Raw genomic sequence first — 26786 nt, 5'->3', positions numbered from 1 at the left:
GGTAGCTACTGGGCAGCAGCAGGTGTGGAAGGTAACACTGACAGAGGATCTTTCACAGACAACAGCAATGCACTTCAGCTAACCTTGCCTAATACTGCATAGAAGAAGGCGATGGTCAAGCACTTCTGACCATCACTTACTTTAAAAACCCAACGATAAGACAATCCAAAAGGGGGGAAATGATAGGATGTTTTGGAGGACATTAATTCATAGGGTTTCCATAAGTCAGAATCATCTTGACAACACTTAACACACACACACACACACACAAAGAACTGAGGAGCAGGAGATAAAGTGGCCCTCAGATAGTAATGTACTAGGAAGGTTTCCCAGTCTCTATGGTAAAGACCACAGAGACTAGGGAAAACAGTCTATAGCATCACCTGGAACTTTCTTCCTGAACTCTACCCTCCCCAGATGCCATTCCCCAAGTCTCCCAGCATTTACTTAGGCACTATCAGGAACCCAGCTGTGTGCAGACACTGGTGATTTAAGAGGGTTCTACGAAGCCCTGAAGGCAGTATATGGCCCATCATATCAGGCTCAGAGTCCCTTGCGTAATGCAGACGGCCAAGTGCTCCTCACAGACAAGGCATCCATACTGAACCGGTGGTCGGAGTATTTTCAGGCTCTCTTCAGTGCCAACCGCGTAGTTCAAGATTCAGCAATCCACCTCACCCCACTTCAACCAGTGAAAACAGAGTTAGATGAGATCCCCACCCTAGAAGAGACTGTTAAAGCCATTAAGCAACTGAAAAGTGGCAAGGCAGAGGGAGTTGATGGAATCCCACCAGAGATCTGGAAGCATGGGGGCACAGTACTACATAGCACACTTCACAAAGTACTTGTCACCTGCTGGGAACAAGGCAAATTACCACAGGACTTTTGCGATGCAATCATCATCACTCTACACAAGAACAAAGGAGAAAAGTCAGACTGCTCCAACTACCGGGGGATAACCCTGCTCTCCATCACAGGCAAAATCCTTGCTAGAATACTCCTGAACAGACTGGTGCCCACCATTGCAGAAGAACTCCTCCCAGAGAGCCAGTGCGGCTTCAGAGCTAACAGGAGCACCACTGACATGGTATTTGTTCTCAGGCGGCTCCAAGAGAAATTCAGGGAACAGAACAAGGGTCTATATGTGACTTTTGTCGACCTTACCAAAGCTTTTGATACCGTTAGCAGGAAAGGCCTGTGGCAAATCTTGGAACGTTTAGGATGTCCCCCAAGGTTCCTCAGCATGATCATCCAGCTACATGAAGACCAGCGAGGCCAAGTCAGACACTGCAACGACCTCTCGGAGCCCTTCCCAATAGGCACAGGTGTAAAGCAAGGCTGCGTTCTCGCACCAACTCTCTTTACGATCTTCTTTAGCATGATGCTTCAAAGAGCCGCAGTAGATCTAGATGATGACGATGGTGTCTACATCCGCTATCGCACTGATGGCAGCCTGTTCAACCTGAGGCGACTAAAGGCTCACTCCAAGACAATGGAAAAACTCATCCGAGAGCTACTATTTGCTGATGATGCTGCACTCGTCTCCCACTCGGTATCAGCTCTGCAGCATATGACGTCCTGCTTTGCAGAGGCTGCCAAGCTATTCGGCCTAGAAGTTCTCCACCAGCCTGCACCCCAGGAAGATTATCACCCTCCCTGCATCACTGTGGGTGAATCAGTTCTGAAGACAGTCCAGCAGTTCAGCTACCTGGTGTGCATCATCTCCTCAGATGCCAAGATCGACAAGGAAATTGATAACAGGCTGGCAAAGGCAAATCGTGCATTTGGCCGACTGCACAAAAGAGTGTGGAGCAACAAGCATCTGAAAAAAGGCACAAAGATCAATGTTTACAAAGCGGTTGTGATGACAACCCTCATCTACGGCTCCGAATCGTGGGTTTTATACCGTCATCACCTGCGACTCCTTGAGCGCTTTCATCAGCGCTGCCTTCGCACCATCCTCAACATCCACTGGAGTGACTTTGTGACCAACACTGAAGTCCTCAAGAGGGCGGAGGTTACAAGCATCTAAGCACTGCTGTTGAAGACGCAGCTGCGCTGGGCAGGGCATATTTCTAGGATGGAAAACCACCGCCTTCCCAAGGTTGCTCTGTATGGCGAACTTTCCACCGGCCATCGAAATAGAGGGGCACCAAATAAGAGGTACAAGGACTCCTTGAAGAAATCCCTTGGCACCTGTCGCATCAACCATCACCAGTGGTCTGACCTAGCCTCAGATTGCAAAGCATGGAGGCACACCATCCACCAGGCTGTCTCTTCCTTTGAGAACGCATGCATAGCTGGTCTTGAAGACAAAAGGAGATTGAGGAAGAATCGCACTGCTACAGCACCAACCCCAAATCAGACTTTTCCCTGCAGCCACTGTGGCCAGATCTGCCTGTCCTGCATTGGTCTTGTCAGCCACCAGCAAGCCTGCAGCAGACGTGGACTACTGCACCCTTCTTAAATCTTCGTTTGCGAAGTCAAGCCGAGAGAGAGAGAGAGATCAGGAACCCTACTGCTTCACTAACAGAGGAACAGAGGAACACTGGGCCATATCAATATATCGTTACAAAACAAGGTATCAAAGTTTCCAGATGTGCAAACACCACTGGCAACAACTCCAGAAACATTCTGGACCCGTGTCTCTTCAGTTTTCTTTTCGCATCCCTGCTATTTCCACATGACTTTAAAGCAGGCTGCCAGATTTTCATTAAAATTGACATATGTTAAACGTAATCTGTAATGGCATATCAGACAGGAGGTTTCAGAAGCCTTGTTAGCATCTTGTCACTGCTATCCCAACGAGTTCCATACATACTCTGCCATCGGGAAGTACAGTCAACCAGTCTCTCGAGGCTTCCAGGAGTAAATTAGTGATAACTTCTCTGCAATGTTCTCTCTGACATTCTGAAAGTACAACTCTGCCATCTGGACTATGGCAACAAAACCCCCCATTTGTCAGTGACAAAGAAGAGATATGTGCAGGATCGGAACCTGTTACTCTCTGGACAGCCCATAGATCCTTCTCACAGTGTGACTTCCACAGAGGTGGAATTTTAGCAGGAGCTCCTTTGCATATTAGGTCACACCCCCTGATGTCGCCAATCCTCCAAGAGCTTATAAAAAGAGCCTTGTAAGCAGGGCATTCTTGGTAGAAAATGCCCAGCAAGAACTAATTTGCATATTAGGCCACACCCATTGACATCGCCATTGTTTCACACAGGGCTTTTCTGTAGAAAAAGCCTAGCAGGAACTAATTTGCATATTAGGCCATACCCCCGGATGCCGAGCCAGCCAGAACTGCGTTCCTATGTGTTTCTGCTCAAAAAAAGCCCTGCTTGTAAGCTCTTGGAGGATTGGCTACATTAGGGGTGTGTGGCCTAATATGCAAAGGAGCTCCTGCTAGAATTCCCACCCCTGTTCTTCCATAATAAGCACACTTATGGATAATGGAGGTCATGGAGGGAAAATATGGCAGAAAGGGCTGTGTGACCAATACTGTTTTCTAAGTTCTTCCCTCCTTTGCCACAGCAGTTCTGTCATTTCATGTCTTTCTTCTGACATGTAAAACGAGTAGGGTGTTTTTGTTTCAGAGTAAACTTTTTTTTTGTCTGCTTCCAAACACAACCATGAATTTGCAAATGCATGTCCCAGGTAGCTCAGGAAGGGTTGCACAAGTCTCCGACGAGAAACTGTGCTAGTATTTTCAAAGCTCTTTTTGCTTCCCTTCAAACTCCTCAAGAGGTTTGCCTGAACAGAAACTTCCAAACTTGTCTCAAAATGTAGTTTTCAGCAAAATCCACTGGCGGCTGGGTAGCCCACAGCAGTTTTACAATATGTTGGTTTGCGCTCCCCCTTTCCTGAGCTATGGGAAACCCTCAGCAGCCTTCATGGAATAAACTGTTTCTAAAAACTTGTAATGTCTTTAGTAGTATCATAATGCCCCTCTATAAATCGATGGTGCGGCCTCATTTGGAGTACTGTGTACAGTTCTGGTCACTGCACCTCAAAAAAGATATTACAGCATTGGAAAAAGTGTAGAAAAAAGGGCAACTAGAATGATTACAGGGTTGGAACACTTTCCCTATGAAGAAAGGTTAAAACACTTGGGGCTCTTTAGCTTGGAGAAACGTCAACTGAGGGGTGACATGGTAGAGGTTTACAAGATTATGCATGGGATAGAGAAGGTAGAGAAAGAACTACTTTTCTCCCTTTCTCACAATATGAGAACTCGTGGGCACTCAATGAAATTGCTGAGCAGTTGGGTTAGAATGGATAAAAGGAAGTACTTCTTCACCCAAAGGGTTATTAACACGTGGAATTCACTGCCACAGGAGGTGGCGGTGGCTACAGGCATAGCCAGCTTCAAGGGGAGATTGGATAACTATATGGAGCAGAGGTCCATCAGTGGCTATTAGCCACAGTTTATTGTTATTGTCTCTGTCTGGGGCAAGTGATGCTCTGTATTCTTGGTGCTTGGGGGGGCAACAGGGTGAGGACCTCTAGTGTCCTGGCCCCACTGATGGACCTCCTGTTGGCACCTGGGTTTTTTGGCCACTGTGTGACACAGAGTGTTGGACTGGATGGGCCATTGGCCTGATCCAACATGGCTTCTCTTATGTTCTTATGTAATGTCTTTCTAATCATCTGTATAATAAAAAATATACAGACTTAGAGATTAGAAAAGTGCAAACCAAAAGCTGGAGCTCTTGTGGAGGTGGCTGGGCCGTAGGGCTGTAACCAGCATGGGGGCAGTGCCCCCCCCCATTGATTTTCCTAAGTATCCTATTGATTTTGATCAGCCCATACCACAATCTCTCCCTTTAATTATGAATTTCAGTGGGGTAGCTGCCGACTCCCAAAAGCCCCAACAAAATTTTCAGGAAATGCCTTCCATTCCCATGAGACTGACATATCTGAGAGACTTCCTCTCACCATATTTCCCCCAAAGGACATTACATTCAGTTAAGGACCATCTGCTGATGGTCCCCGGCCTGAAAAATGTCCATCTTGCCTCAACTAGAGCCAGGGCTTTTTCTGCCCTGGCTCTGGCCTGGTGGAACATACTTTCATTGGACATTGGACATTAGGGCCCTACTTGATTTACCCGTGGCGCAGAGGGTTAAAGCTGCAGTACTGCAGTCTTAAGCTCTGCTCACGACCTGAGTTCGATCCCCAGCGGAAGCTGGGTTTTCAGGTAGCCGGCTCGAGGTTGACTCCACCTTCCATCCTTCCAAGGTCGGTCAAATGAGTACCCAGCTTGCTGGGGGGAAAGTGTAGAGGACTGGGGAAGGCAAAGGCAAACCATCCCGTAAAAAGTCTGCCGTGAAAACGTTGTGGAAGCAATGTCACCCCAGAGTTGGAAATGACTGGTGCTTGCACAGGGGACCTTTCCTTTCCTGATTTACTACCTTTTCATAGGGCCTGTAAAACAGAGTTGTTCTGCCAGGCCTTCAAGTGAGGCAGCGGACGCCCATAGTACATCGAGCCTGGCCTCCCTGTTGCAGCATTCCATCATCTATCGAGCCTATTGGAACATCATTGGTTCCAGCTCTGTTTGCATTATGCCCTGATTAGTTGTCTTCCCCCTGAAATGGAGTAATTTTATTGTTTTAATTGTTTATTTACTTTTAATTTTATTGCCTATTGTTATTATTTAAGTTTGTTGTGATCCGCCTTGAGCCTGCTCGTGGGATAGGGTGGACTAGAAATTAACATGAGAGATAGAGAGATGATAGAGGATAGAGGGATGGAGGGATGGAGAGATAGATGATAGATAGATAGATAGATAGATAGATAGATAGATAGATAGATAGATAGATAGATAGATAGATAGATAGATAGATAGATAGATAATATGGCAGGAGAAGTGCCCTGGCAAGTTTTTCAGGATTACTTCTCATTGACTACAGCAGTATCATTTCTCCATAGTTGAAGACAAGTCTGCTGAGATGCTAAATAAACTGATTGTATACAGAGTCCTATTTGAATTGCAGTTCTTGCTGTGTCGACATTAACTAGGTTAGTTAACAAAAGTGTTCTGTTCTTACGGGTAAGCCTCTGAGCCCCTCTGATGACACTCAAAGGAAGCCAGCCCCCTGAGGATCCTTCATTTACGACCGTGTTCCAAGAGGCTGCTCTTCCACAGTAAACGGAATCTCAAGCTGCTGCAAATTCACCTGGCGGATGAAACTGCTTCTGAATAAGCAACAGAGAATTCAGTCCCTTTCCGCATCAGATCATCTGTATTTTAATCTTGTGCACTGACAGCAAAGCAATTTGTCTGCTCATTTGGAGAAAAGGGGAATAAGCCTTTAAGAACTGCTCATCTGCGCTGTTTTAAAGCAGTCAGCTGCAGGAGTTTGCAGGGGATTTATGTGCTCAAGCGCTATGTGGATACGGCCAAGAGACCATGAGGAGCTACAGGTGGTTTCTGCGGCAAGCTTGGCTAACAAATGAAGTGGGCTTTGGAGGAGCTAAGCTAGGCTGGTGATGACACTCGACTCCCTCTATATATTTCACATGGTTCCTAAAAATGTCCACACGCCAACTCGGTATAATTATTACTCCCCCACCATCTGCCCTGTGCAACCACTTGACACCCCATCAATTAGTCATGCAACACTTATGCTCTAGTTGAATTGCCCTGAACATTTACTAGTAGCGATCCAAAGATCAACACTCAAGAATCCATTGGAGTCGGGTGGGTTTCCACACATGAACTGATAATTGCTGGTAAAGATTTGTGGTCTTTTGCTGGTTTCTCTAAATCTCAGGAGTTATGACAAAGATAATCAGATAATTACATGCAGAGGACCAGTACTGGAGTCATACAACATAAGGGGCTTGCAAGTTATTTTGCATATTTGTCCTTCCATTCCATGCTTTTTCAGTCCATCAAGCGATTAATGAAAACTTTTGCTTACCGATCGATAATGGCACACATGTCAATGCTGATGTTGGCAAAGCTTCCCAGCTTCCCTTGCTCCACCGCGTGCAAATCCACCAGCTGATCATCCACGTGGATAAACTGCATGCAACCTTGGAAGGAGAGGTGGAGAACAGAGTGATCCAAGCCATTCATTGGTGTCAGGAAACCTGTTTTAAAAAACACAGATAAGACGAGAGATGGGGTTGTATTTGTCACATTATTCAAGTGAAGCATTTTAACGGATAGAAGGAAGTACTTCTTCACCCAAAGGGTGATTAACATGTGGAATTCACTGCCACAGGAGGTGGTGGCGGCTACAAGCATAGCCAGCTTCAAGAGGGGGTTAGATAAAAATATGGAGCAGAGGTCCATCAGTGGCTATTAGCCACAGTGTGTGTGTATATATATATATTGGCCACTGTGTGACACAGCGTTGGACTGGATGGGCCATTGGCCTGATCCACCATGGCTTCTCTTATGTTCTTATGCATAGCTCATAAGAGAAACCCCGTGGCGCAGAGCGTTAAAGCTGCAGTACTGCAGTCCTAAGCTCTGCTCACAACCTGAGTTCTATCCCCGGCGGAAGCTGGGTTTTTAGGTAGCCGGCTCGAGGTTGACTCAGCCTTCCATCCTTCTGAGGTCGGTAAAATGAGTACCCAGCTTGCTGGGGGGAAAGTGTAGATGACTGGGGAAGGCAATGGCAAACCACCCCATAAAAAGTCTGCTGTGAAAATGTTGTGAAAGCAACGTCACTCCAGAGTTGGAAACAACTGGTGCTTGCACAGGGGACCTTTCCTTTTTCCTCATAAGAGAAGCCGTGTTGGATCAGGCCAGTGGTCCACCCAGTCCAACACTCTGTGCCACACAGTGACCAAAACCCAGGTGCTCTTTCAAGATCACATCCTTTGTATACCACCCCCCAAATTAGCTGCATTTTTTTTTTAAAAAACTGTGTTTTTAGAGAAAGGAGGAAAATAATAAAATATGAGATAGTTTTGTGGTATGTTTAGTTTCGGCTGGTTTTTACTCAGTTTGCAAACACACTCAAAATGCAAGGGTATCTGTGTTCAAAAATTCCATATGGCTAATGAATACAGAGTCATGTGAAGTCTTTCATGTTGGAGCTACAGGACACTCTGGCCGTTTTCCCACTAGCGTTTGCTCCGGCGTAGCGCCCCATTTACCTCCGGATCTTCTCTTGGATTTCGCACATGTTGCTCCGGCGCTGCGCTTTGCTCCGGCGCTTCAGGGATTTTACGCCGGAGTATGTTTTTCAGCAAGTTGCCGGAGTTTCCGAAAACCTCCGGATCCACTCCGGATCCACTCAGCGGAGTTTCCTGTGCGAAATCCATCCACGCCGGATCGACTGCTTTGGGGGCGTCACCCTCTCCCTTTCCGTCCTCCCACCCCATCCACCCGCTTGGCCAATCATCAGCATTTCGCGGCGCTTCCCCAAAGTGCCGGCACGGCCATTTTTTTTTTTAAACTTCACAGTTTTGCGTAATAGCGATATTTCGAAATTAACAAATAGAAAAAAAAACCCCTCCTGGAATAGCCTCAATTGGCACTTCAATTGGTTTCGTTAGAATTTTTTTTTATTATTATTGACTTTAGTTGCGTTATTCCGCTGTTGCGTTATCTCGATAATGCGAAAACGACCATTGCTGGGGGGGGGGGGGAATGTAGTGCCGGTGCGGGCCAGAGCGTCCATGTGTGTGTGTTTTAAGAAGGGAATGCCTCCCTCAGCTGTGCCACCAGGATTTCTGGACCTGCACAAAATCGCCATGTATAAAATGGGAAGTTGGAGTCCTGCATTCTTCTCCCTGGCTACATTCCGCTCGGTTAGAAAGTAGACGCGACCGAGCTCCTCACACGCGCCACAGAAGGGGAAGGAGAGAATGGAGTGGGGGGGGGGAGCTCTGGCAGCAGGAATCAGTCAGGTCCCCGTTGCAAGCGCCAGCCGGGGAGGGGAAAGAGAGCGGAGGAAATTTGGGGGGGGGGATCTAGTGCTTCAGAATTTGGGGGGGGGGGAATCTAGTGCTAGGATTCTCCACTGTGAATGCTTCCGTTAATACATAAAGGGCTGTGGAGGATTCTACAGCTGCAGCCAATCCATAAGCAGCAGCAGCACACGTGATGCGGTTTGTCCAAGAAATGAAGGGGAGGCAGCAGCTCGATGTTACGTTAGTACGTTAGTACGTCATTACGCAACCAGACTTGCGCTTAAAAAAAAAATGATTGACAGGGCATCGGACTCAAGCCGATGCCAGTGGGAAAACGATTTGAGCCGGGGCTTCAGGGAAGGCGACTCCGCAAAGAGTCACTAGTGGGAAAACGAGAAAAATGCTCTGGACATAATTGCGCCGCGGAAAAAGGGGAGCAAACGCTAAGTGCGAAAACGGCCAATGGGAATTACTCACTTATGATAAAATCCTGGTGGACATAATGAAAGAACACATTACGGTTTTTTAAAATAAAAAAGAAAGCAGTGTCGTAGAACAGCATATCCCATTCTTCCACGACCTCACATTTTTAATAGCCTTTCTCAACAATCAATGGTTTACACAGAAGCAGAACATCTGTCCCCTCACGCTCGAACAACAAGAAACAAAGAGCTACCTTTACCTGATACGAGCAAGTCTGCTTTATGTGCATTGGATCCAATCTGCCATCTGATTGAATCGGTGGCAGAGCACCATTTTGTGCTCTGGTTACCATATGCCTAGAAGAGTTTTCTTGCGCATGCCAAATTGAAGCTGAAAACTGTGCAGTTCCCATTCATCTCAAGGTTGAGACTGAAAACTTCCTGACGGGTGGTGTCCTTTGCTGTTTATGGGTAGCTCTTTACATGTCAGTTTCCCAGCAGAACAAAGTGGATCATCCTGGGTGTTCTTAGGTCAAGAAAATGCGCAGGGATGGTGTTGGCAGAGGCTGATGCCCTTTCTTAATATGTGCCACAGCCCTAGTCTGAATTGGCCCCCAGGCACAGGGAAAACATGGACTTCCAAGTGCACACAGGTTTATGAACCTAAAGATGGGGTCTGGTGTCTTCCCAGAAGTACAACTGGAGTCCAAACTCCAGCTTCCCTGGGAGAAATGACAGAGCTTCAGAATGTGGACTTTATGGCAACAAATCCCTGCTGAGCTCCTCCTCCCCACCCCCAACTCTGCCCTTCCCAGGTACTGCCCTCAAATTCTTTCATAGGAGGCTACTTTGCTTAGAAACTCTCAACAAACTATGATAGATAGCCGCTTCATGGCAGCCATTTTGGGATAGGTCCCGCCCTCCATGGCAGCCATTTTGTGGAGGTGCCCACCCGCCTTCTTAAGGTTCCAGGCTCAACAATTCCATGGACCCATACTCTAGCAATACACTATGAACTTAGTTCTTGCAACTGTAGGGTTGCCAAGTCCAATTCAAGAAATATCTGGGGACTTTGGGGGCAGAGCCAGGAGACTTTGGGGGTGGAGCCAGGAACAAGGGAGTGACAAGCATAACTGAACTCCAAGGGAGTTCTGGCCATCACATTTAAAGGGACACCACACCCTTTTAAATGCCTTTTTTCCCATAGGAAATAATGAAGAATAGGGGCACCATCTTTGGGGCTCACAGAATTGGACCCCCTGGTCCAATCGTTTTGAAACTTGGGGGGGGGGGGTATTTTGGGGAGAGGCACTAGATGCTGTACTAAAAATTTGGTGCCTCTACCTCAAAAAACAGTACCTCCAGAGCCCCAGATGCCCGCAGATCAATTCTCCATTATTTTCCATGGGAATAAATCTCCATAGGGAATAATAAGAGTTCCCAGCAGACATTTCCCTCCCCCCCCCCCCGCTTTCTGACGACCCTGAAGCGGGGGGAGGGCCTCCAAACGGGGGGATCCCCTGCCCCCACCTGGGGATTGGCAACCCTACATTCAGACCTGGCAACTCTTTTGACAGCAGGGTTTTATGTTGCAGAACTGTGGTTTATTCTACTGTTTTTAAAAAAATAAATAAATTGAGATTTTAATCCCCTCCCCTCCGTTGCTTGTTTGGGTGGCTTTTGTAAGCTTCCCGGAGCCATGATGGGAGATCCAGGGCGTCAGCATTTTAATAAGTAAAACAAATCTGAGAAGTGTCAAGAAAAAAAAATCTTTCTTCACAGCTGGCAAAAACAGGGCTGCCAGCTCTGGATGGGGAGATACCTAGAAATTTAGGGGCAGGAGATCTGCCGGTTTGGAGGCCGTCCCCCCTGCTTCAGGGTCATCAGAAAGCAGGGGTGGGGGAGGAAAATGACTGCTGGACACTCCACACACACGCGACAGCCTTTATTGGCATATATAAGAATATAAAATAGACTCTGATAGAAGGTTGGTCAGGTTACATATTAAAAGAATACATAATCCATACAGATTAAAATTAGGATTACTAGATAAAAACAAAGTAGCAACATAATAACACCTGATACATAGCAATACTTATCAGGACAAGTAACCATAGCTCTATAAAAAAAATCAACCTTTGCCATTATTCCCTATGGAGACCAGTTCCCATAAGGTATAATGGAGAATTGATCTGTGGGTATCTGGAGCTCTGGGGGGCTGTTTTTTGAGGTAGAGGCACCTAATTTGCAGCATAGCATCTGATGCCTCTCCTCAAAACACCCTCTTCAAGTTTCAAAAAGATTGGACTAATTCTATGAGCCCCCAAAGAAGGTGCCCCTATCCTTCATTAATTCCAGTGGAGGGAAGGCATTTAAAAGGTGTGCGGTCCGTTTCAATGTGATGGCCAGAACTCCCTTTGGAGTTCAGTGATGCTTCTCACAATGTTCCTCCTGGCTCTACCCCCAAAGTCCCCAGATAGTTCTTGAATAGGACTTGGCAACCTTAGGGTGGAGCCTCGAGGGGGCAGGGTTTGGGTAGGGGAGGGACTTTGATGCCACAGAGCCCACCCTCCAAAGCAGCCATTTCCTCCGGCGGAACTCATCTCGATCATCTGGAGAAAAGTTCCAGTTCTGAGAAGTCTCCAGGCCCCACCTGGAGGTTGGCAACCCTGCAGCCTGCACAGGCTGGGAATGGTAGTGAAGAACTTGCCAGAGGGACCACAGGGGGGAAAAAAAAGGTGAAAATGGTCACATTTCCCTGGGGTGTATCTGAGTTCCCCCTAGAATGTTCTGGAAATACATTAACATGGAATAATTTCAAAGGGAGAGAGATCCCGGCTCCACCAGGAGTTCAGCAGAAATTCCCTCAAATATTAATCCAGCATGGAACGCACAAAAGCTGCTGGTAGGCGGGCTTTGTTGTTCATCAGCAAAGCAACCGGCATCAGCCAATCAAGAGCCCTGTGTTTATGAAAGCATGGGCTGCTGCCACGGCAACCGAGGACACCAACTGCACCAAGCCCTGGGACAGACCAGAATCCTGGGGAAGGAGGAGAGATACACAGAAAGTGGAGGTTTCTCAAAGCCTAGCCCAGCACCATGGCACCCTCCAAGGACAAGGGAGGCAAAATCAGCCACACGGTCACCCGTGAGCAGATACTGAAAGAGGAGCAGGTAGGACTTGGAGCGGCAGGGAGACAAACACAGCAGGGGCTCAGAGCTGCCAAGTGGCAAGCAGAGGGTAGGGAAGGGAGCTCGACTTGAAGGATGGCTTTCAAATCCACAGGAGGAAACGGAGGCACACAGTTTCAGTGAAAAAAATTCAACTTTAATTCTAACTTAACTTGCCAACTGCCAGATGGGGCCTGGATATCTCTTACAGTTGATCTCTAGATAGAGTTGCCAGCTTCCAGGCAGCGGCTGGAGATCTCCCATTCCAACAACTGGGTTCCAGGCAACAGAAATCAGTTTCCCTGGAGAAATGGCTGCCTTGGAAGGTGGACTCTATGCCGTTATACACCATTGAAGTCCCTCCCCTCCTCCAAACCTTCACTGTCTTCAGGCTCCACCATCAAAATCTCCAGGTATTTCCAACATGGAGCTGGCATCCCCATTTCTAGACAACAGGGATCAAATCTGTTGTACAAATCTGCAAATCTGAATGTCCTTGGCCAATGCTGATTTATGCATTCCTACATAGGATGGGGAATTTGTAGGCTTGCCAATCCCCAGGTCCCTGCAGAGGTTCTTCCAATTGCCCAGGCTCCTTCCCACCCCTAGTCAGCTGGCTGGCAGGGGGAAGCCCTGCCCCTAGAGGACCATGTGCCTTTGCACCTCCGGAGGCTTCAGTCTCCGATTGAAAGGCTTCCTCTTGAGATGGTGTGTCTGTGTTACTTTGAAGAAGTTGGCAGCAACTCGTGAGTAGAGATGCCAATCCCTCGCTTCAGAGTTGCCAGAAACGGGGGTGGGGGAGGGAAACGTCTGCTGAGCACTTCATTATTCCCTATGTGGAGATCGATTCTCATAGGGTATAATGGGGAATTGATCTGGAGGTTTCGGGGGCTCTGTGGGAGCTGTTTTTTGAGGTAGAGGCACCATATTTTCAGTATAGTATCTAGTGCCTCTCCCCAAAGTACCCCCCCCCCCCGAGTTTCAAAACGATTGGACCAGGGGGTCCAATTCTATGAGCCCCAAAAGAAGGTGCCCCTATCCTTCATTATTTCCTATGGAAGGAAGGCATTTAAAAAGGTATGCTGTCCCTTTAAATGTGATGGCCAGAACTCCCTTGGAGTTCAATTATGCTTGTCACACCCTTGTTCCTGGCTCCGCCCCCAATGTCTCCTGACTCCACCCCCAAAGTCTCCTGGTTCCACCCTCAAAGTCCCCAGATATTTCTTGAATTGGACATGGCAACTCTAGGAATTTGGGAACGTCTGACTGGATCCAACCCACTGAAAGTAACATTGTCACTACAAGGACCATTCGTGTTGTATGCTTTTCCCTTCCCTCATTAGAATCAGGGCACAAGCTTGACCTTTTATTCTGAACTAATTATCTTTTTCTTGCATTTTCAGATGATACAGAAAATTCAAGATTTTTCTAAATTGGTTCGGAGGTAAGGAGATTTTGGGATCCTTTCTTCTCACTATGTATGTTAATGACCAAAAAGCTCCATTTCGGGGTTAGAAATAATAATGCAGAATACCCAGCAGGCTGCAAAGCTTTTGACACCCAGCTAAAAATGCAGATATTGGGAGGGGGTTTTTTGAAAAAGGATAAATTACAAAACCTTCCAAAATCGAGCACATGTCCTGATTTGTCCTATTTTTGTGCTGAGTTTGAAAGCCACGTTGGCACTCAGCTGCGGCGCACTGATAAGAGCCATCCGTCTGCGATTAATGGCGAACCATAATTTGCAAATTTATGATTTCTGTTATTGCTTATTTCACAGGGTTTTGCCATATACTAAGGTGCTGTGTTAGGTACTGAGGACACATATATGGATACAGCCACCTTCATCCCTCATCGAGAGAAAGGGATGCCTTGTTTATCAAGATGTCACTAGTTCCTGACGTGAGGATACAGAGGGGTTAGAGTTCTCAACACTGCCTTGGCAGAAGCTGAGAGATTTGGGGCAGGGCTGTCTCTGGGGAGGGCAGAGTTAGAGGAGTATGTCACTTCAGGTGATACTGTAGGCTGTCTAACCTAGTCTCTATGACAGGGTGTCTTTGCAGTTCAGGGGTCGAAGCAGGCCCCTGGAGGGCTCTTATCAGGCCCCCAAGCAACTGGCTGTCATCTGCTTCCTTCATGCATGCGTGTGTGTGTGTGTGTGTGTATGCGTGCACCTAGAAGTCATGGTGACCTCTGGTGACTGACCCCCTACTTGGGGGCATGGAGGATGTTCAAAGAGGTGGCTGAATAAAGCCGCCCCCCCCCCCTCCAGAATGTTGGTATTCCTTGCAGGTCTCCCATCCAACTCCTTGCCAGAGTTGTCCCACCTTAGCTTCTGAGATATGATGAGATCGGGCTTGCCTGGACTATCCAGGTCAGAGTTGAGAATGCCAGTGTTGGTGCTGATGCGTAACACAGATCCTATCTGGCCTCTCTCTTGCCGCAGCTGGGAGTTTGGTCGAGCAGCCAGCCTGCAGTTGGCCAAAAGTGACGACATCAGTTTTGCAAAGATCAAGCAGAGGCAGCAGGCAGAAATGAAAGAAGAGCTTTACCAGGGAAATAAGGAGCTGATGATGGTGAGTTCTCCCACACCCCCTTTAGGCAGAGGGGGAGAAATCCTCCCCCCCCCCTTTTATGAATCTTGCCTCATGTATTTAATGGGAGGACAGCTGCTCTTCCCAGAGTCCTCCAACTTTTCTATATCTTGACTGCCATGAAGATTGTCAGCTGAGGAACCAGAAGGGAAGCATCAGGGCTGGTTTTTTTGGTAGCAGGAACTCCTTTGCATATTGGGCCACACCCCCTGATGTAGCCAACCTTCCTGGAGCTTACAGTAGGCCCTGTACCAGGGGTGGCCAAACTTGTTTAACAGAAGAGCCACATAGAATAAATGTCAGATGTTTGAGAGCAGTTTGGCCACCCTTGCCCTGTAATAAGAGCCCTGTAACCTCTTGGAGGATTGGCTATGTCAGGGGTGTGTGGCTTGATATGCAAAGGAGCTCCTGGAAAGAGCCCGGGAAAGCGTTATCCATAGGATATGAGGAGGAGCTTAGAAATTAGGAATGCTTTGCTTTGCATTGGTAAATCCAACCAAAGATGCACTTTGTGAATTCTTTCAGCTAAGATTCTGCAGGAGAGGGACAGCAACCCATTCTGATGGCCTGCCTAGTCAATCGATCTAGCCAGTTTGGTGTAGTGGTTAAGTGCGTGGACTCTTATCTGGGAGAACCAGGTTTGATTCCCCACTCCCCCACTTGCAGTCGCTGGAATGGCCTTGGGTCAGCCATAGCTTTCGTAGTTGTCCTTGAAAGGGCAGCTGCTGTAAAAGCTCTCTCAGCCCCACCTACCTCACAGGGTGTCTGCTGCGGGGGTGGAAGGTAAAGGAGATGTGACCACTCTGAGATTCAGAGTATAGGGCGTAAATCTAGTATCTTCTTCTTCTTCTTCTTCTTCTTCTTCTTCTTCTTCTTCTTCTTCTTCTTCTTCTTCTTCTTCTTCTTCTTCTTCTTCTTCCAATTTTATCCCACTTTTCCTCCAAGAAGTTAAGGTTGTCATGAGTCTCTTCTCCCCTGTTTTATACTCACAACCCAGTATTTGTAAACCATGGAATCGTTTACAAAAAAAAATACAGCAGTCAGTTTCTTGTTTATATCGTAGTTACTGATGTAGCCAAGTTTGCACGTGCCCCCGTTTTTAACATCTGTCCTGCTTCCTGGTGAAGAGTCTCTATGCTTTTGTGGTGTTTCCATCCACTCTAGAAGACCAGCTGTTAGTGGGTGGCAGGGAGTGAGGTCAAATCACAGCTGATTTAGGGCCACTACAGAAGATTTTCAAGGCAAGAGTCGCAGGTGGTTTGCCATTGCCCGCCTCTGTGTTGTGACCCCGGACCAGGGCCAGATCTACATATTTTTTGAGTGTGGACAAAACCAAAAAATGGAGGGGGGAAGCCATGGGGCTGCTTTTGCTGCCCCTCGGCGGCAAAGGCAGCTGATCTGCCTCCCCCTGTCCCAATTCGGTGCCCCCTGGCAGTGCCCAGGGCAAGCGCCTACTCTGACCCTGCCCTGAACATTCCTGGTGGTCTCCCATCCAAATACTAACCAGAGCTGACCCTGCTTAGCTTCCAAGGTCTGACAAGATCAGGCTAGCTTGGACTAACCAGGTTGGGGCTTATGCAGAGTAGCTAGAAGCTAACCATTTCCTTGCTTTGTTGGCCGTTATGGGCATTTGTAGCAACTAGCAGTAATGGGGGGATATGAGGACAAGGTGACTATCAGAAGAAGAAGATGATATTGGATTTATATCCAGTCCTCCACTCCGAATCTCAGAGCGGCTCACAATCTCCTTTATCTTCCTCCCCCACAACAGACACCCTGTGAGGTGGGTGGGGCTGAGAGGACTCTCCCAGGAGCTGCCCTTTCAAGGACAGAGTCTCAGAGCGACCTACAATCTCCTTTATCTTCCTCCCCCACAACAGACACCCTGTGAGGTGGGTGGGGCTGAGAGGACTCTCCCAGGAGTTGCCCTTTCAAGGACAGAGTCTCAGAGTGACCTACAATCTCCTTTATCTTCCTCCCCCACAACAGACACCCTGTGAGGTGGGTGGGGCTGAGAGGACTCTCCCAGGAGCTGTCCTTTTAAGGACAGAGTCTCAAAATGGCCTACAATCGCCTTTATCTTCCTCCCCCACAACAGACACCCTGTGAGGTGGGTGGGGCCAAGAGGGCTCTCACAGCAGCTGCCCTTTCAAGACAGTCTCAGAATGGCCTACAATCTCCTTTATCTTCTTCTCCCACAACAGACACCCTGTGAGGTGGGTGGGGCCGAGAGGGCTCTCACAGCAGCTGCCCTTTCAAGGACAACCTCTGCCAGAGCTATGGCTGACCCAAGGCCATTCCAGCAGCTGCAAGCAGAGGAATGGGGAATCAAACCCGGTTCTCCCAGATAACAGTCTGCACATTTAACCACTACACCAAGCTGGCTCAGGAAACGGATCTTTGAGTAATTGTGGAGATCTAAGAGCAGCAGCAAATGGTGAATCACTCTTGGCCTCACTGTGTTTGGCAGGTTCGGCGAGAAGCCTTGCGTCATCTCCTGAGCATCGAGCGTCTGCAGTACCAGATGGAATTGAACCACCTGGGCAAGTCATTCTACGTAGAGCGGCTGTGAATGTTTGTCTCGGACATATGCAGGAGTCCAGAGAACATGGTAATAAGAAGCACAAGTGGTCTTCAGCCAGCACTCACTGCCTAGGAAGATTTTCTTCTCACTGGCTAGCAAAAGGACACATCGCAGAAGAAAATTAAAGGACATTTTTGTGGTTATGTGGACACTGTTTGTCTGACTATTGATAGTTAGTTGAAGTGATAGGGCAGATCATATAGTAAGTACAGCAAAAGGTCAACCAAAACAAAAAGTGAAGGTGTGAGACGCAATTAATCCAAAATACGTCAACTGTATTTTTTAATTACTGTTTTATGTTCTACGTATATTTTTATTAAGACTTTGAGAAGTCCCCCCCCCCCAGTAACAGCCCCATCACACAATTAGTCAAAGTGAGGTACTGCTAAACTCACTGGTTCCAATGGCAGCGGTAAGCACATTCACCCATTTCCACAATTAAAATCCACAGGCCTTGAAAGGGCTTTGTTTTGGTTGTTTCATGCCTTGGGTTAGGCTTAGGACTAATGAAGAAAAAAATGGCCAGAGTCTTAGGGTCCCATTCACACTACACTAAATAATGCGTTTTGCAACTGGATACTTATGGTGTAAGAATAGCAAAAACCCAGTTGCAACACATTATTTAGCGTAGGGTGAAGTGGTTAAGTGTGCGGACTCTTATCTGGGAGAACCGGTTTGATTCCCCACTCCTCCACTTGCACCTGCTAGCATGGCCTTGGGTCAGCCATAGCTCTGGCAGAGGTTTTCCTTGAAAGGGCAGCTGCTGTGAGAGCTCTCTCCAGCCCCACCCACCTCACAGGATGTCTGTTGTGGGGGAGGAAGGGAAAGGAGATTGTGAGCCGCTCTGAGACTCTTCGGAGTGGAGGGTGGGATATAAATCCAATATCTTCATCTTCTTCTTCTTCTTAATGAACATATGAAGGTGACTTATACCAAATCCGACCCTTGTGCCCTCAAGCTCAGTTTTGTCTACTCAGACCAGCAGCAGCTCTCCAGGGTCTCAGGCAGAGGTCCTTCACATCACCCACTGCCTGGTCCTTTTAGCTGGTGATGCTGGGGATTGAACAAGAGAAGGATGTATAAGGAATGCCTCCCACCTCCCAGCTCTACTTTGGCTGTGCTGCCTAGCCTTCCCATCTGGCCCAGTTCACTTCTCACTCTAAGCTTTGGCTCACTGCCAATCCCTAGTCGGAGGCACAGAATCCCCTGGTTTGGAGGTCCTCCCCCTGCTTCATGGTTATGAGAAAGTGGGGGGAGGGTGGTTTGAATGTCTGCTGGGCATTCTGTTAAACCCTCTGGAGACTGGTCCCCATAGGGTATAATGGGGAATCAATATAATAATAATAATAATAATAATAATAATAATAATAATAATAATAATAATAATAATAATAATAATAATAATAATAATAAATTTATTTTTATATCCCGCCCTCTCCCGCCAAGGCAGGCTCAGGGCGGCTCACAGGACATGGTATATACCATGATTACAATAAAATACAATCATTACTATAAAAGACAGTTAAAATATAGTTAAGTTACATTCATAAGTTAAGTTAAATAAAACAGTTAAAACCATTATAGATTATAGATTAAGGTGCTATAGTTCGATATATGTATAGGATGGCTAGATGTCATTACCTGGGTTCCATCTTAAAAGCAAGTTGAAAGAGGACGGTTTTGCAAGCCCTGCGAAACTGATTTAGGTCTCGCAGGGCTCGCACCTCCTCTGGTAGCTGATTCCACCATTGGGGAGCCATTGTTGAGAAGGCCTGCTCCCTCGTTGTTTTCAGTCTGGCCTCCCTTGGTCCAGGGATTTTTAAAAGATTTTGAGAACTAGATCTCAGTGCTTTCTGAGGAACATATGGAGAGAGGCGGTCCCTAAAGTAGGCAGGTCCTCAGCCATATAGGGCTTTAAAGGTAATAACCAGCACCTTGTAACGAACTCGGTGCACAATTGGCAGCCAGTGCAGTTCCCGCAGCCTAGGCTGTACATGTTCCTACCGAGGTAGTCCCACTAACAGCCTGGCCGCTGCATTCTGCACTAGCTGCCGTTTCCGAGTTCGGTATAAGGGCAGCCCCATGTAGAAGGCATTACAGTAGTCCAGCCTCGAAGTGACCGTTGCATGGATCACAGTTGCCAGGTTGCTACGTTCCAAGAAGGGGACCAACTGCCTCGCCCTCCTAAGGTGGAAAAAGGCGGATTTAGCAGTGGCAGCTATCTGGGCCTCCATTGTCAAGGAAGGCTCCAGTAGCACTCCCAAGCTCTTGACCCTGTGCACTGGTATCAGTGCAACACCGTCAAAGGTTGGTAGGGAGATCTCCCCTCCTGGCCCGCCGCGACCTACGCAAAGGACCTCTGTCTTCGCTGGATTCAGCTTCAGCCCACTCAGCCTGAGCCAACCCGCCACGGCTTGCAGTACCCGGTCCAGATTTATAGGGACATCGTCAGTCCGGCTATCCATCAATAGATAGAGCTGGGTGTCATCAGCGCACTGGTGGCAACCCAGCCCATACCTCCGGGCAATCTGGGCAAGGGGGCGCATGTAGATGTTAAACAACATCGGGGAGAGAACTACCCCCTGAGGCACCCCACAATTAAGTAGGTGTCTCTGGGACAGCTCTCCTCCAATCACCACCCTTTGTCCCCGACCGTCAAGGAAGGAGGAAAGCCACTGTAAGGCTAGCCCCCGGATTCCTGCGTCGGCGAGGCAGCCGATGATCGACCATATCGAACGCAGCCAATGGGTCTAACAACAGCAATACCACTGAGCCGCCTCGATCCAGATGTCACCGGAGGTCATCCATGAGGGCGACCAAAACTGTCTCCGTCCCATGACCCGGGCGGGTATCTGGGGCCTGGGGGGGGGGCTGTTTTGGGAAATAGATGCACCAAAATTTGAGCATAGTATCTAGTACCTCTTCTCAAAAAAAAAAAGAAAAAAAAAAAGATTGGACCCGAGGTCCATGACTATAAAAAGAAGACACCCCCATCCTCTGTTATTTTCAACAAAATGTGATCCTGTTAAATCTGATGGTCAGAACTCCTTTCAGAGTTCAATCGTGTTTGTCTCAACCTTGCTCTTGGCTCTACCCCAAAGTCCCCAGGTATTTCCTGAGTTGGACTTGTCGACCCTATTCACTGCTGGCTCACCTCTCATCCTCCTCCTCTCCTTGGCTCCGGCTCTGCTTCTCCTCATTCCACTGCTGGCTACTTCTGTTGTCTCCTCCTCATGGTTCTGGTTGCCCCATTTCAGTGTCCAATGTCTGTACGTGCATGAACTCTATTAACCACTGGATTTTTTTATACATCTGGGGTTTGCAGGACTAGGCCCGTAACCCCGGGGGCCCTGGGAGGGCTAGGCATCTCCACCCCCCCAACTATATGGCCCCTCCTTTTACTGTTGCCATTGCTCTCCCTGTCCCCTCTCTCCCCACTGCTCTCGCGGCCTCCACTCTCTCCCCACCACTCTGTCCACCCTGCCTTCCTCCATGGTGCCTCCTCCCTCCCTCCCACCCACCTACCTGGTAAAGCGCTGGCTCTTTCAAGGAGGCCCCCCCCCCCAAGATAATCAGTTGACCGGCGGAAAAAGTGGAGCTGAGGCTGATGGCTCCTCTGCCGGCTTTCCGGCACTCTCAGCACATTCAGCGCTGGGGCAGCAGTGGCGTTGAATGTGCTGAGAGCGTCAGAAAGCTGGCATAAGAGTTACTCAGTGCCGCTTTTCCCGCCGATCAACTGATTGTCTGAGGGGGGGGGGCCTCCGTGAAAGAGCCGGCACTTTACCAGGTAGGTGGGTGGGAGGGAGGGAGGAGGTCCCACGGAGGAAGGCGGGGTGGACAGAGCAGTGGGGAGATCGGGGGCCGCCAAAGCAGCAGCGGCAGAGAGAATGGGGGCTGCCAGAGCGAGGTGCCCCTCCACCTAAAATTTTATTCCCTGGCCCCCCCCCCACCTAAAATTTTCTGACTATGGCCCTGTGCAGGACATGTTAAACCTGGCTTCAGTCTAACTGAATCTCACACAATCAGGGAAAGGGTATCTAGTTTTCTGTCAAATCAAGTGTTTGAAAGTTAGCAATGCTTTTAGGCACAATGTCATGTCTATTTTCTCTTTTGGATTTGCAACCAAATAGACATATTCCCCCTTTCCACTCATTTTAGTGCAGGATTAAAGGAGACTAACAATAACCTCTGTTAATCTCTTTTTAAAATTCTCTGTGCCTAATATGATGTTCTCTGCAAGGAGTTCTCTGCTATCTTGTTTCTCTACTGCCTCCATTTTGTCCTGAACCCATTTGACTTGGTGTCTGCTGTACTATACAAAATCATACCATATCATGCAATACAAAATCATACCATACAAAATCTTTGTGTTTGCTAGCTGGGCAACAGAGGAGCTTTGCGCCAAATGGCTGAGGGGTTTGATGACTCCCAGTCACACATGGCCTGTCAGCTCCTGAGCGGTCTTCAATTATCAGGCCTCTTGCTGAGATTCAGAAATAGTTTTATTGATAGACACATTACAGCAGGTATGACGCTCTGTGTCAGATCTGGCTGTACCTGGGAGAGTCAGATTTATATACCCTCCTCCCCTGGGCTGTTAGTAGCCTGCCAAAATTCAGAGCAAAAAGCCCCGCATGAAGCAGGAATAGCATTTTCCCACCCAGCCTCCTTGTGTGCCATCAGGTGCTAAGACAGTCCAACACAGAGGTGGCCAAACTGGGGCTCGGGAGCCACAGGTGGCTCTTTCACACATCCTGTGTGGCTCTCCAAGTCCCCACCGCCCCACTGGCTGGCTTGGAGAAGGCGTTTGTCTCTTTAAATCACTTCTCCAAGCCAAGCCAGCTGACAACGTGGAGAATGCATTTACAGTTAAATCTGCTTTTTCCCCACCTCCTTCCTTCCTTCCTTCCTTCCTTCCTTCCTTCCTTCCTTCCTTCCTTCCTTCCTTCCTTCCTTCCTTCCTTCCTTCCTTCCTTCCTTCCTTCCTTCCTTCCTTCCTTCCTTCCGCTGATGCCTATGTCGTGTGGCTCTCAAACATCTGACGTTTATTCTGTGTGGCTCTTATGTTAAGCAAGTTTGGCCACCCCCGGTCTAACATGTCCTTGGACTCCAGACACGAGCCTGCCTACCAGGGTAGTGTGTACTTCATGTGTTACAGTCAAAAGAGAAGGCAAGCCAGCAAAAGCAACCTCACATCCTCCCCCAACATTCCCAGCAGAGTTACAGAGGACAGAGAGGCCCGGGGCCCCAGCAAATACATGGCAAGACCCGTTGACATTACTTCTTTTCTGCCTGTGAACACAATGTGCAGAAAAAACCAGCTTCAGCCCCTCCTCCACCCACACACTTATGTCATTTTCACATCCTCAAACAGGACCCTGGATCTTTGAAGGACTGTATCCAGATACAAGCTTCCAAGAGTCAAAGTTCTGAAGGTTGTCTAATAAAGGAAGCTTTGATTTTCGAAAGCTTAGACCGATTTCCCACTAGCCTTATGCCACTCTCATGCTCCTCTTCTCTGTGGGGCTTCTGTCAGATTTCACACTATCTGCCCGGGGGCTGCAACTAGCTTTGCCTTTTTCGCGCAGCAAACAGAAACAGGTTTTTAGGGGATCTTGTTTGCTGTGCAAAAGAGGTGGAGCAAGTTGCAACCTCGGGGCAGCTTGTGCAAAATCTGCCGAGAAGCCCCGCTGAGGAGAGTGAGAGTGAGGTAAGGCTAATGGGAAATTGGTTTTACGTAGTCTGAAAATCACGCTGATCTTTAAGGTGCTACTGGGTCTTCTATGGCAGACCAACATGGCTACCTGTCTGAAATTGTTTGTTGTATGTGTGTAGTCACACTTAATGAAATGTGGGAACACATGCATTGGCCTGTTCCCACAAAATGACAATTGTGTGCACTGGGAGAATCACAAGTTACACACTCTCCCAGGATGCAAGGTTGGAGTGCCAAAAGCGTAAAGACTAAAACAGGATCCTTGTGCAACCATAATCCATAAAGGTGCACTCTCTTCAAGAAAAACAGCATTTCCTCAGCTTTGGTTGATTCTACATTCATGTTTGGGTCTGATTTTCTGAACACTGAAATCGCCTTCTGGAAATCCGGAGTATATTTTTTTCATCTACACTCAAGATTTTGCTCCTGGACTTTCTCCTCTACACTTGCTTGCTTTACTGTGATTCTTGTCATTGAGTTATATACGTTTCTGCAGGATATGCATGCCAAACTTAAAAGCTGCTTGAAACCATGGAGGGGGGGAGGGAGGCAGGTTTAAGAGTTCCTTTCTTCTCTCTTGAGAAACGAGTTTATTGCCCTGTCTCCCAGGAAAGATATCATCTTTATGGCCTCAGCACCTTTTGTCCTGTGGAATGCACTTGCAATTTCTCTAGCCAGGGTAAGAGTCAAAACAAATGCTTTCTTTTAAAAGGAACTACTTTGCCTAAGCATTCTATTCTGTATTATCTTCTGCTTTAGCCATATGCACTACTACTTATAACTACTAACAATTTTATTAATACAAATCAGATTGTCATAGCTGATCTATAGGTCTGAGAAACATCTTAGGTACCAACAGCCAGTAGCAAGTGATGTTCAAAAGGACATCTGCTGTTGTTAACCAAACAATGTGACAAACAGAAGTAAAACATTTACACTTATGGCCTTAGATCCGAAGCTTCTTCGAAAACCCTCATCCAAAAGTAGTCTTGGAAAGTCAGCAGCAACTCAGCGGCGAAAACGCTCTCAGAGCCAATTCAGGTTTTTAAATGTAAATGACAGTCAAAACACTGGAGCAAAACAGAAGTGAAGGCGGATTGTAACGTAGATGGGCCCTTTCGGAAGCGCAGCATTACTGGATCTTTTGCCCAGTGTAAAATCAGCCAGCGACTTCTTGCGAGATGAGCTGATTCATTCCAGCCAAGCCACAACCGTGCAGAAAGCATGCGCTGCCTTCAACAAATGAACACACTGTACAAAGTCCCAATTGCATTGTGCTGAAAGGCCCTCATCCTTTTTCATTCCTCTTCGCACCTAATGTGCATGTGTGTTTTTAATGTAGTGGCCCACCACTGCATTTATAAGAGCACGCCGCCATGCGTGAGGAAGAGAAATGAAAAGTGAAAAATATATTTAATTGGATCCAATAATTGCTGGCAATTGCATCCCCATTCTTAGCCGACAGAAGAGGAGATAACACAGGAGAAAGCCAGATAATGATTAAATTAAAGCATATGTTTACGGTTTGCATTCTGCCCGACAGATTTTACAGCAAGGCTTTCTCTCTCCCTCTCTTTCGTAACAAAGAATCCGGGATAATGCTTGCCACATTTTCAAAATGACAGGTTCTTCCTCCTTGTTCTCACATGTACCATATGCAGGGCACATAAAAGGCAATTTTGCTTCCAGAAGCGATGAAAAGCCGAGCGCGTCCCGACAGAAGTCAGAGATGTCGCGCGTGAGGGGCCCGTTGCCGGCAGTAATCACTCCTCCCCAACAGCTGGTGCCTCGTCAACGAGACTCCATCACATCTTTATAGTTAAGTCAGGTCTTCGGAAACTTCCAGGCGTTGCCTGGAAGAGCGCGGAGCTCTTCTATTTCAAAGGTGGATGGGGAAGAATTTTAGATAGAGGCAGGGGTGGAATTCTAGCAGCAGCTCCTTTGCATATTAGGCCATGCACCCCTGATGTATCCTCCAAGAGCATCCAAGGCTTTTTTTGTAAGCTCTTGGAGGATTGGCTACATCCGAGGGCGTGGCCTAATATGCAAAGGAGCTCCTGCTAGGATTCCACCCCTGGATAGAGGTCAGGAAGACACACCATCCTCTGGGACATCTCTAGGACATTCAATCTGAGTGCCAGTGTGGGGGAGGAAGGTAAAGGAGATTGTGAGCCGCTCTGAGACTCTTCGGAGTGGAGGGCGGGATATAAATCCAATATCTTCATCATCTTCTTCTTTTTCTTCTTATATAGGCTTGATGTCGGAGGGGATGGGCCATGTGGCTCAGTGGTAGAGCATCTGCTTGGAATACCGAAGGTCCCAGTTTCAAAACCTGGCATCTTGTTAGAGCAGATAGTTGGGGATGTGAAGGATCATGACCTGACACCACGGAGAGCTGCTACCAATCTGAGTAGACAAAACTCGCCTCATGAACCAATCGGTATAAGGCAGCTTCATCTGTTCATGTGCTCTTGGGTCTGTCAGTTGCCCTCCCCCTTCTCCTCACACCTTTCCCACACTTTCACAAATTGGCCAAGTTGTGGGAGGAGCTTGGGAGAGAAAAAGACACTGAGGCTAAAGTCAAAACCAATCAAGCCCACACAACCGGGTCAAGGAAATGCACAATTCCCAGTGTGCCTGTTGATGACACAGAGACCCAGGGATGGAATTCTAGCAGGAGCTCCTTTGCATATTAGACCACACCTCCCAGATGTAGCCAATCCTCCAAGAGTTTGCAAAAAAGAGCCTTGTAAGCTCTTGGAGGATTGGCTACATCAGGGGTGTGTGGCCTAACATGCAAGGGAGCTCCTGCTAGAATTCCACGCCTGCAGAGATCAGTTCTTCACTAGCAGTTGCTCCGCCCCCAGGGTTCTGCTTTCCCCAGCTCAGTTGTTCAATTCTCCACCAGTTGCTGCATGGGTGCATTTTGATCCGTGACTCCCTCCAATTTCCCTCATGGCTTCATGATCTCCAAAAAAAACAAGAGCAGGAAGCTGCAAGGAAAACTGGACACAGCCATGGATCACAATGCAACCATGCAGCAACTGGTGGGGAATTGATTGCTTGAACCGGGGAAAGCAGAAGCTTGGGAGCAGAGCAACTGCTAGTGAGGAATAGGTCAGAGTCTGAGTTTTTGCAAGTCAGCTGCCATTTTCCATCCTACCCTGCAACTGTGGGGAAAGGGAAGAGCTGGGAAGAGCTGGAATGAGGAAAGCAAGCCAAAAAGAAGGATAACTATGGTAGAGGAGGAGCTCCCTTGGGCTGGGTCTTTCCAAATTATAGGGGATTTTTGGAAAGAACCCATATATCTACTGAGAAATTCCAAAACAGGCTCAATAACGCCAAGCCTGTTCCAAACTCCAAGGATCAAATGTGGCAAGGAGATGCCTATTTCACAAAAACACTCTGCTTCTGTAGCAAGG

General features: G+C 47.8%; 2 protein-coding genes across 2 annotated transcripts in view; one reads left to right on the top strand and one right to left on the bottom strand.

Moving 5' to 3' along the window:
- The window catches only part of CNTNAP2 (contactin associated protein 2), a 1690081-nt gene that overhangs the window by 653248 nt on the left and 1010047 nt on the right, over positions 1-26786 (bottom strand). The window contains exon 10 of the mRNA XM_060247763.1: positions 6930-7101. Coding sequence (XP_060103746.1) covers positions 6930-7101 — 172 coding nt within the window. The remainder of the gene's footprint in view (positions 1-6929; positions 7102-26786) is intronic.
- Positions 12399-17778, top strand: CFAP141 (cilia and flagella associated protein 141). The gene is made up of 4 exons (XM_060247764.1): positions 12399-12473; positions 13874-13914; positions 14917-15046; positions 17535-17778. The coding sequence occupies exons 1-4, from the start codon at positions 12399-12401 to the stop codon at positions 17634-17636; spliced, it is 348 nt and encodes a 115-aa protein (XP_060103747.1). The 3' UTR covers positions 17637-17778.

This window comes from Heteronotia binoei, chromosome 10, assembly GCF_032191835.1.
Source record: "Heteronotia binoei isolate CCM8104 ecotype False Entrance Well chromosome 10, APGP_CSIRO_Hbin_v1, whole genome shotgun sequence".
In the NCBI taxonomy this organism is placed as follows: domain Eukaryota; kingdom Metazoa; phylum Chordata; class Lepidosauria; order Squamata; family Gekkonidae; genus Heteronotia; species Heteronotia binoei.
The sequence above is the reverse complement of the archived record's forward strand: the minus strand, read 5'-3'. Positions and strand labels throughout refer to the sequence as shown.